The sequence below is a fragment of the Arachis ipaensis genome, chromosome B4 (assembly GCF_059453495.1).
Source record: "Arachis ipaensis isolate K30076 ecotype BB chromosome B4, ASM5945349v1, whole genome shotgun sequence".
NCBI lineage: Eukaryota > Viridiplantae > Streptophyta > Magnoliopsida > Fabales > Fabaceae > Arachis > Arachis ipaensis.
In genome coordinates this window covers 17885881-17897311 of record NC_142439.1, presented here as the reverse complement: position 1 = coordinate 17897311, position 11431 = coordinate 17885881, and the positions used below count along the sequence as shown (strand labels likewise).

General features: G+C 42.7%; 1 protein-coding gene across 1 annotated transcript; it reads right to left on the bottom strand.

Moving 5' to 3' along the window:
* Nucleotides 1-464: 464 nt before the first annotated feature.
* On the bottom strand, nt 465-1040 carry LOC148566812 (uncharacterized). Its single transcript, XM_088484441.1, has one exon. It carries the CDS (start codon nt 1038-1040, stop codon nt 465-467), a length of 576 nt encoding a protein of 191 aa, XP_088340567.1.
* Nucleotides 1041-11431: the final 10391 nt, after the last annotated feature.

The window sequence follows — 11431 nt, the reverse complement described above, 5'->3', positions numbered from 1 at the left end:
GGTCAATCTCGGACGAGATCTTCTATATTAGTCGGAGATGACGTGTCCGGCTGGTGGATGGTGGCCGGAGCTGTCGCGCCCGACTTGTTGGACTAACAATGCTGCTGATCCTTTGTCACCGGAGGGTGGTGGTACCTGCAAGGGACTCCGATGCTTAAGTTAGCAAGGGTATTAACAGGTTTTTAGTAAAATCAGAGTATGAGTTATACCTGGGTGCTCCAGTGTATTTATAATGGTGTGGAGTGACCTTTTTGGAGATAAGATAGTTATCTTATCTTATCTTATCTTTGAGTGAGGTCATCTTATCTTCTGGGGAACCGCCCTTATCTTTCTAGGCTTTAACTGCCTTTAAATTGGGCTGTGTCCCTTTATTTGGGCCTTCTTTGGGCTTCTCTGATAATTTTGGCCGAACTCTTTGTGAAGAGGTCGGATAGTCTGACCTGAAGAGGTCGGTTGATTTGTCGCTAAATATCCCGGGTCGGACAGTTCGACCCAGGGTATGAACAGTCACTATCCGCCTCATGTCCCTCTTGGCCTAATTCCACTCCACCGTCCTTCTTCTGGCATTCGGCTTCAGTCGCAACCCCAACTCCATCAGTCTTTTGTACGTTCCCTTCGAACACCACTAAATCCAGACCACCACTTAAAGGTTCCTCACTCTCGCCGCCTACAGTTTCTCCCCCCACGTCCAGAAAACCGACCTCCGGAAACCCCTCGGCATCCCCAACCTCATGCACCACAAATAGATCAACAAAGCCTCTCCTCCATGCTATGGTACACATTTCAATTGCCTCTGTGTCACCTGTCAACAGCTTTAATTGACTCTCATAATCATCCCCAGTTGGGTCTTTGTACCATAACGCAGCGATGGTGGACTTCAAGTATCCAAGCTGCCTCAGCTCCTCGTATGCCTCAAACACACTCCACCGATCGCCGTCAATGTCTTCCACGACTGTAGATTGACCCTTCAAGTACTTGAGCACACCATTCTCATATCCAAATGCCCCACCATGGTGCACCCGCATGTTGAAGAGTGACATCTCCTTCCCGAACAACCCTATTAATCAACACAGGGCGTTAGTAAACCAACTAACAACAACAACAACAACTACAATCAATTCAAACCCTAGCCTTCCACACACCTTCACACGATCCACATTAAACCCTAAACCGGTTACGTCCATCAACAAAGGAGAAATTGCATTCAAATAATGCTTACCTCACCAAGGGCTTTCTATAGGAACGAAGCCAAGTCAACAATGCAGGAAGTTTCCCAGCAACCTCGCTCGAGCTACCAACGCCGGACAGTCCTCGCAAGAAGGCCTTCCAAGGGTTTCACACAATCGTTTCACACAAACGTTTTACTCTGCAATCCTATTCTCAGACAATGCCTTGCTTGGGGAAGGCAAAATGATTTTGCGATAAGGAATAGCAACCAGCAGGGGCATTTTGGTCTTAAAAAATTATTTTTGGGCTCAAAGGACGATTTTAAAACAAACTGGAACCTTTGGGACCATTTTGTTGCAAAAAAAGGCTAGGGACGAAATTAATTTCTGGCCCCTACGTTAGGGACCAAAATCATACTTATCCCTTATTATTATTATATATTATTTTTTCCCCCACCAACACTAAATTTTTTTAAGTCCGTCACTGCATGTGTGTATATAAATGACTTAGTTGGACTTGATTAAGTAAATTATTTGTTGGTTGTAGAAATTTATTCTTATCTTTATGTAAAGTTGATAATTAAAAATTGTTATATAATTGTTCCAGACCCGATCTCCGGGCCCTTCCTCGGAACGGTCATTAAACCAGCATGTGATGAGACGCCCAAACAACGCGCTCCTCGCCTGACCATGAAACGGCCAAGAACTCCCCGAATTCCCGACCTCGACCGAAAAAACCAAACAACAATCTCCTTGTCAAACCACAACGGCGAGGAAAAGGTTCCTCCAGCGATGAGACCGAGCACCCTCACTCTCTCGCTCCGAGGACAACTGTTACGGATCCGACCCATGACTTCCACACCCGGAACAGTCTCCAAACCCGGTTACCCGGATTCAAACCGCTTCACCCTTCTAGAAGACCTGGAACCGGCACACTAGAGCTCTTAACCAACAATCAAATTCAAATACCTCCCTTATCTTAACCAGATAAGATAAGATAAGATAATTACCATCACTTATATAAAGGGGAGCCCCAGACCCCCTCAGGTATGTCATTCACTCTACGCACCTTATACCTCTCAGATCCATTCTGACTTGAGCGTCGGAGTGTCTTTGCAGGTACCACCCCCATTGCTCCAGTCAAATAATAATCCGACATCCGCCTCGACCCACAAATTCCCGATCCATCTCTCAACCCGTACCAGAGGCATCCAGTACAATAATATTTTAACCAAACTTGTCAAAATTTTTAATAATTTTTAAATATTAATTTTTCATAAAATAATTTTATAAAAATTTTTATTATTTTTACGTACTTAAGACACTTAAAAATAAATTTTTCTTTCTTTCTTTTCATTCCTTAAATCTGACAAAAGATAATTTAATAATAAAAGAAAAAATAATATTATTCACACCTATTGTATTATAATATATTATACAAAATTGTGGACTTATAAATATATAGTCCTGCACTGCATTTTGCTAAGAATAAAAAATAAAAAAAAAACACTAATTTGCGTTTTAACATTAAAAAAAAATCCCCTACAAAAGGTTGTCTAAGAATATAGTATTATTAATATTATTATATTACTATTATTGCTATTAGCACTACAAGAGGTGGTTATTATTATTATTATTATTATTATTATTATTATTAAATCTGAACTAACATCGTCTTTAATGAGTTTCTATTCTAATTCATGCAAATGAACCACTTTTCTCCCATGGATGACGTGGAGAACTCCAATTTGTATTTGTGGGCCATTTCCAGTTGTACTATCTCCTAACAATTAAATTAAGATTCCGAGGCTCTTAGCCACTTACGCCTACTACATAGATTGATTGACGCACGTAAGTTCTGATTAAGCAACAATAAGTACGCAACTATGTTTCGTTTGGGACTCTCGGGCACTAAATCAGATATTTATATTTCATAAATATAAAATAGGGCAAAAAACCATATTAAGCCAGAGCAAGAAACTTGTAACCAAAATGCGCCAAATCCAATTTCGTTTCAGCAATGAGCCAAAGTGTATTTTAATACAATTCGAACCAAGTTGGTTCGAATTGCACTCCTTCATAATTCGAACCAAGATGGTTCGATTTAGTGTTCCACGTTTTTGAATAATTCGAACCAAGATGGTTCGAACTTCTCCCACACATAATTCGAACCAATAAGGTTCGAACTTCTCTCATGCATAATTCGAACCAGGGTGGTTCGAATTATGCTTTGTATTCGAGTCCATGTAATTCGAACCAGGTCGGTTCGAATTACTCCTAATGCACTCCTTCATAATTCGAACCAGGCTGGTTCGAATTATGTGTGATTCGACTATATAAGGAGTTCGAATCACCCTCATTCGAACCATTATCCCTCCCCCCTACCCCACAAAATCTCAGAGAAAACGACCCGGATTCTCTCCGAGAAAGACCTGAACGGATTACTCTGCTGATGGGGGACGATCCGGCACGGTTATATCGGTTGGACGGAGTCGCTCATATAGCCGGGGTCATCAACGACGAGGTTAGTACGGAAATTTTTTTTGATTCAAGCGTTAGTTGTGCCTTAGTGGTTTTGTATCTTGGTTAGACGGTAATTTATGTTAGTGGTTTATGTAGGTGGTTTAGGTGAGGGGATTATGTAGGTGGTTTATGATAGTGGTTTAAGCTAGCGGTATAAGTTAGTGGTTTATGTAAGTGGTTTAGGGTTGTGGTTTAGGGTAGTGGTTTTTGTTAGTGGTTTAAGTCAGTGGTTTTTGGTAGTGGTTTATGTTGGTGGTTTATGTTAGCGGTTTTTGTTAGCGGTTTTCGCAAGCGGTTTTTTTATGTGGTTTATGGTAGTTGTTTAATGCTAGGTGGTTTAAGTAAGCCGGTTTATTGAATTTGTTTCTTGTTAATGGGTCTCGTTAATTGTGGTATATGCTAGCGGTTTAGTTGTGTGGTTTAGGGTTTGTTTTCCAGTTAGTTATCTTTCATGTAATGTTATGCTGTTTAATTTAGAAAAATGGTTAATGTAAACCTGTTTATGGAAATCGTTTTATGTAAACCCGTTTACGTAGACCGGTTTACTGTGAACCGGTATATGTGAACCGGTTTACTGTAAAACCTGTGTAGTTATATATCTCAGTATGGGGTTCTTTTCATGCGCAGCCCGAGCGATGCATTAGGAGCATGAGGCGGCAGCAGGGCATGCGTCTTGATGACAGATACGTTCCATACTTGCAGATGGCAGGGCTATACCATCTTGCACGGCTGAACGACCGGTGGTTCCGGCTAGACGAGGCGCTCGTCAGTGCATTCGTTGAGAGATGGCGTCCCGAGACGCACACTTTTCATATGCCGTTCGGAGAGTGCACGATCACACTCCAGGACGTGGCATACCAGCTGGGTTTGCCAGTCGATGGCCGTTACGTGAGCGGGTGCCTGTCAGAGTTCCATATATACATCGATGGAGGCCGTCCACCCTGGGTCTGGTTCCAGGAGTTGCTAGGAGTTATACCTCCTCCCAGTCAGGTTCAGAAGTACGCAGTGAACTGCAGCTGGTTTCAGGAGACCTTTGGTGAGTGCCCTGAGGATGCAGATGATGACACTGTTCGCCGATATGTCCGTGCGTACATCATGATGTTGCTAGGCACGCAGTTGTTTGCGGACAAGTCTGGCAACCGGATTCACATTAGATGGCTTCCATATGTTGCGAGGCTGGAGGAGCTGGGTACGTACAGCTGGGGTTCGGCAGCACTGGCCTGGTTGTACCGGTGCATGTGCAGGGTGGCAAACAGACATGTTGTGAAGTTAGCGGGCCCGCTCCAGCTACTGCAGTCTTGGATCTTTTGGCGGTTTCCTCAGTTTAGGCCTGCAGGACATGAGACGTTTAGCTGGCCGTTGGCGTCGAGGTACTATACTGGGCCTATTCTTTTTCAATATGACTTAGAGAATTGTGTGTATGTTAATACTCTATTGCATAATGTAAACACAGATATTAGTATATGTAACTCATGTGTATGGTGCAGATGGGCAGGTTACAACCCTTCCGGTAGCGAGAAGGGTCCGAGAGTGCGGTCGTGGAGGCTTAGGATAGACCGGTTACAGTCCAGGGAGGTTAGTCTGCTAATTAATAACTGATGCATTTTAGTTAAATATTTTACACTTGGGTCGTACAGTTGCCCTGATAAGGGTCGGTTTGTTCTGCAGTTTATATGGATGCCGTACAGTAGCCCCGACGTACTTCAGGTGTTGCACCCGGAGGTTTTGGAGCCTCGGCACATGGCGGTGTGGCGCAGTGTGACCGCGCTGATCTACTTTGCTGTCATAGAGTGGCATCAGATAGATCGTGTTCTTCCTCAGTTTGGCGGGGTACAGGCCCCTCCGCGGCCCGCCTTGAACATCGACTTTCTGATGTCCAAGGACGGGAGAGGCGGCGATCGATGGTTCCCCTCTTCCATGCCGAAGTGGCATGCATACTGGGACGCTCGTCATGACAGTGTATTGAGGTTCGACGTTGTTGCCGACCCTGGACCGTCTCATCAGTTCCTTCAGTGGTGGAGTCAGTATGGGAAGAGGTTCTTGGCCCCGGACATTGACCTGGGGGATCCGAGATCAGTTCCTATACCAGTTGAGGCCTCACAGCGGGGTCCGGGGCGAGTGCCTGACATGGATGCTCCGGATGACGTGCCTGACAGGCGCAGGGTTGAGAGGAGGATGGGTGTAGGGACACGGAGGAGCCAGCGTCAGTTCAGGTGGCCGGATCATACGGCGAGGAGTGGTACTGACCTTGGGGACGACGATGACGACCAGCCGGGCCACGTTGGAGGAGGCACACACGATGGAGGTACTAGTACACACGATGGCGGTCATGGAGGTGAGTGGTATGGCACAGGGCTCGGTGACGGGGCTGATACTGGTGACGCTGGACCTGGACCGGGCCCGCTTGGAGATTACTTCGTTGGTGTGCCAGCGGATGATCAGGCTGAGCAGGGTGGTACACCTTGGCGCATATCAGGATCACAGTGGGCAGACTTTGTTGGGTCAGACTCGTTTGTTGGGGACTTCGGGAGTCCACGCTTCCTAGATGAGATCAGCGTCATCATGCAGGGTGAGGTGACCCCCCGCAGAGCTGGCCAGACCTCAGGGATTCAGGCCCCCTTAGATGTTGATCTGAACGAGCCTCCATCCTCATCCGCTGGTCAGCAGTTTCGTCTTGGAGGTACCCCTACATCCGCCTTCACCGCTGCATTTGAGTCTATCGCAGGATCCTCTGCAGCACCGTTGCGTGTTGCGCCACCAGTACAGCCTGCTCCGCAGGAGGAGGAGGATGAGATAGAGGATGAGGAGCCGCATGTCCGTCGTGGTCAGAGGGCACGGGTAGCACGTCGCTGTGGTACTGGTTCGCATCTGTTTAGATGAGTCACATTTCATGTATTTTGTTTCCTGTATTTCAGTCATGTATGATAATTAGGTGTAGTTTTCTTGTTATGTAGTGTTGTGTTTATGTATGTTGTTCGTAACTTGTGTTCGGGGACGTTGACTATTTGTATTAAATGAAACATGATAAGGTATAACGATTTCTTTTAGTTATTAAAATGAGAATCAACGAGTCCTGTAGCATAACTTCAAATGAAAGACAACATATTCATTACTACTCACAAATACCAAAGTTCAAAGAATTAATCTCAACAAGTTACATTCGTGCTCAAGCAATGCATATAACAAGACAACTTAAATGTAAATAACACTAACAATAACATCATGGAAACTAATTTCGCCCTGTCTGAGACGATCCTACTACCTGTGGGCATCTACGCCTAGTGTGACCGGGTTGGCGACAAAGGCCACACCGTTTTGGCCTGTTTGGATCTGCCTCATCCATATTCGTCCGTATCCTTGTGGATCTAGGCCTCCCCTCTCTCGCACGCCTTCTGTTTGGGTCCGGAATCACCGTGGGCCCATCGTAGGGTGGCCAGAAGCCCTCCGGGATTGGAGGTGTGAATCCCATCCGATAGACATTGAACACCGAGCTAATCTGATAGACGCTATGAACATATTCGTCGTCATGTGACCGAATCTCCTCCCCTCATCGCGATGCTGCGTCCACAAGGAGTAATCAATACGGTTCGCCCACTCACACATCGCCGGGTCTTCAGACCTCAGTATATCAAACCAGTAATCAAACTCAACCTCAGTCTTCGCGTACGCTGCATTCACGAGAAGCCTCCTAGCGTCTTTGCCCTTGAAGGTAAGGGCGAAATTGGCCGCTACGTGTCGTATGCAGAATGCACGGTACGCAGAAGGTGGTAACCAACCTCCGTCCGGGGCCTCAAGCGCAGACTTGATGCCGTTGTGCCTATCCGATATAACCAGCAGACCGGGAAGCGGGGTCACGTGCTGCCGAAGGTGCGAGAGAAAGAATGTCCACGACTCCGCATTCTCACCCTCTACTAGTGCGAATGCGACAGGTAGAATGTTGGAGTTCCCGTCCTGTGCAATCGCAATTAGCAACGTTCCCCCATACTTACCATACAGATGTGTGCCGTCAATGCTGACTAGCGGCTTGCATTGCCGGAATGCCTCGATGCATGGAGGGAAAGTCCAGAAAAGTCTGTGGAAATAAGCTTGAGACTCGTCCACCTGTCCTCCAACTAGAACCGGGCTCGTTCTGAGGACCGCAACAGAACCAGGCATCGTCAGCTGGACACCCAACACCCACCTAGGTATCTCGCTGTATGACTCATCCCAGTTACCGTAGATGAGGCCAACGGCCTTCTGCTTCGCCATCCAAACCCTCCTGTAAGTCGGCCTAAAACCAAAATGCGCTGCCGTGGCGTTCAGGAGCACCTTTATGCTAACCGATGCGTCAGCCCTAACCATTGGCATAATGAACGCCGAAATCACAGAATGATCCAAACTTCTGTGATCACTTGATATGGATGTGGCCAGGCAAGTGTGAGGGCCATTGTACCGTTTGACCTCCCAAATGCCCTTGCGCTTCCGGAGACTGAGCCGAATCAACCATGTGCACCCATTCCCGAACTCCGAACACTTGCCCACATACCGGCGGTGATCGGACTCCACCACCTTGTACTGTACCCCTCGCCTGATGCTGTAAGTCTTCACACTTAACAGGGCCTCATCTTTATCCTGGAATTGCTGACCAACCTGGAACTCTGTGAGACCAGCATTTCCTTCCGCATCTCTAGCTCCGAATCCAACAGGGTGACCTAGCGCACCCTCATGCGTCATGGCGTCCAGGTCCAGAGAAGAAAAATATGGTGGATACTGCTGTGTGCCAGAGCTAGAACCACCGCCAGCCAATGCAGGCCCATCCGCTTGAACCTCGTCCCCGCTATCATCCTCAATCGTTTCGGGCTCAACGTCGTCCTCATCAGGATAACCCAATTCTCCGTCTCCGACGCCAACCGGTGGAACGCCCTGTAAAGCGTTTGCCAGAACATCAAAGGATCCTACCTCGTCGCGGACGCCGTCATTCAAATCAACAGCAAATGACGGAGAGGCGACAAGTTGGGCCGCTGGCTCGTAAACTGGTACGGAGGAAGAGGCCACAGCAGCCATCGAACTGGAGCCAGCTGTCGTGGCTACATTGGCGGTATTCCGGTTCGAACCCCCTGAGCTGGATACCACATCAACCAGCTTTGCCAGCAACTCTGGTGTGCGGACCTCCGGAAACTGCCTCCGACAAAGAAACATGACTTGGAGGTCCTCATCACTACCAATCATCAGACAATCATACTTCACCGTATCGTGCAGGATCGTGACTGGAATGCGATAGAAAAACTTCTTAATCCGCTTCGCACCTTCCAGGCCAAGTTTCATCAGCACAGCTCTAACCAGGTCATCATAGCTTGTCGTTCGATTCACCACAATATAGAGAGGATTCTTATCTGTGAACTTCACTCCGGACCGAGTTTTCCTCTTGATGGATCCTTTGTGGTGTACCAAAACAGCAAAACTCTCCTCCTCACTAGCCATCTTACGTCCTCTAATGAGAGCAATTCACGTTTACAGCGTTTATATAGAGCTCTGATTCCTACTAATTCGAACTAACCTGGTTCGAACCATCATACATGTAATTCGAACCAAGCCGGTTCGAATTACTACAATCAACCTCTCTTTGGTTCGAACCAGGTTGGTTCGAACCAACAAAGCATGTAATTCGAACCAGCCTGGTTCGAATTACTACAACCAAGCTCTCTCCCCATAATTCGAACCAACCAGGTTCGAATTACATGCTTTCTTGGTTTGAACCAATCTGGTTCGAATTATTCAAACTTTTCCAGTAGTAGTTCGAACCAAGTTGGTTCGAATTACTAGTTAATACAGTTCGAACCATGGTGGTTCGATTTATATAAAAATGCCTCTTGGCTTATTGCTGAAACAAATTTCTGTTTGGTGTATTTTGGTTAAACTTTTCTGCATGTGGCTTAATATGGTTTTTTGCCCTATAAAATATATATTAATAATATATAAAATTTATTTAGTAATTAATCTTTTATGTATCGAATTTTTTATTTAAATAAATTACAAAAATATGTAAAATAACTTATCTCGTTTACATTTTTTTATTTAAATCTTTTATAATATTTGTTTTATGCATAAAAAAAAATTATAATTTTATTTTGTGTTATTTACATATATCATATATTTAAACTGATAATAAGATAAATAAAATGATATAGAATTTAAAATAGTTAAATTATATTATTTATGTAAAGTTCCTTTTCATCTCATCTAAATTAAACATTGCATGCTAATTGCCATTGTTCATGCAATTTTCAATTTTTATGTCCGCACTCAATTTTTTTTTTGAATTTCTTAAATATCAGTTTGTTTATTTATTATTGTTTTGATTGATTTCAAATGACTAATGTGACAGATTGAAGTTTAATTGGTCACAAATTTTATCTTGTAGAATACGTTTGATTAAAATGTTTCCTACACCGTTTACTTTATTATGGTTTAAAATTATGGACTCTAAAAATATTGTTTAAGTGGCTAAAGCAAATTAAAAATTTCACAGAAAATATTTTTTTGTTGATTTTATGGTTTAGTTGCTCGCTATAGAGAATGATCTTTAGTTGATAAATCTAATAACTTTTTAAGAATATGTGTTTTTTTGATCCAAAGAATTCGAAAGCCAAAAAATTGGCAGATTAAAGTCTACATAATGCTTTCAAGCAGCCTTAGGTAAATATTACAAGTTTGTTCTTTCTTTTTGTTTTTTTTTTCTTTTTCTTCTTATATTTATTTATTTATTTATTTTGTATTTTCAGGGATATAATGCTTAATTTTTTTATGATGACTTGATTTTAAAAAAGTTCTTCACGGCAATTAGTGTGTCCATCATTGATATAATTAGAATAGAGACATCACTTAGAAGATTCGACATTAGGGGTGTTTTTCGTTTAGTTTGTGTATAATTTTATATTCCATGAATTTTATTCTTTTGTTTCCAAGTTACCAAGTGACTAGAAGGAAGAGTATGTTGAACAATAATGTTAAAAGAATGGAGTTAAGTTTGAGTGTGTTAAGAAGTTTATAATAAGTTAGAGTTAAATAGAATGTTTGAGAGAATTAAATTAATTCTAGAGAGAATTCTTTTATTAGGAATCAAAACAATAGAATTGAAAAAGAATATGTAAAGTGTGTTTTAAATAATTATTTTGTCTTTTTATTATTACCACTAATTCTTTTTAGTGAAAATAATTTTGGTAATATTACAATTTATAAGAATAGAATTGTAAATTAGACTATTTTTAGCCTGGTTTGATTTAAACTAAATAACAAAAATTAAATTTATTATCTATTATATATATCTAATTTTAGAGCCAAAATGTGCCACATGTCACTTTTTTATTATAATTAGAATCAAATCTTTTCCTCTAGAATTAAAGAATTCTCCCATCCTCCTTACTAATTTTACAACCAAAATGTACCATATATCACTCCGTCATTGCAATTGAAATCAAATCTTTCCCTCCAAAATTAAAGAATTCTCCCCTCCTCCCTCTTTCTTTCTCTATTTCTCTCATTCCTTCAACCACTCTATCTATTTTATATATCATTATTAATATCAATGACTAATTACTAATTTGACAATAAAAATGTACAACATGACATTTTTTAATTCCATTAAAAATAAAATTAAAATTAAAATATTAAAATTAAAATATACATATAGTATGTAGTATCATATATATCTCTAATTTTATAACTAAAATATGCCACATGTCACTTTCTCATTGCAATTGGAA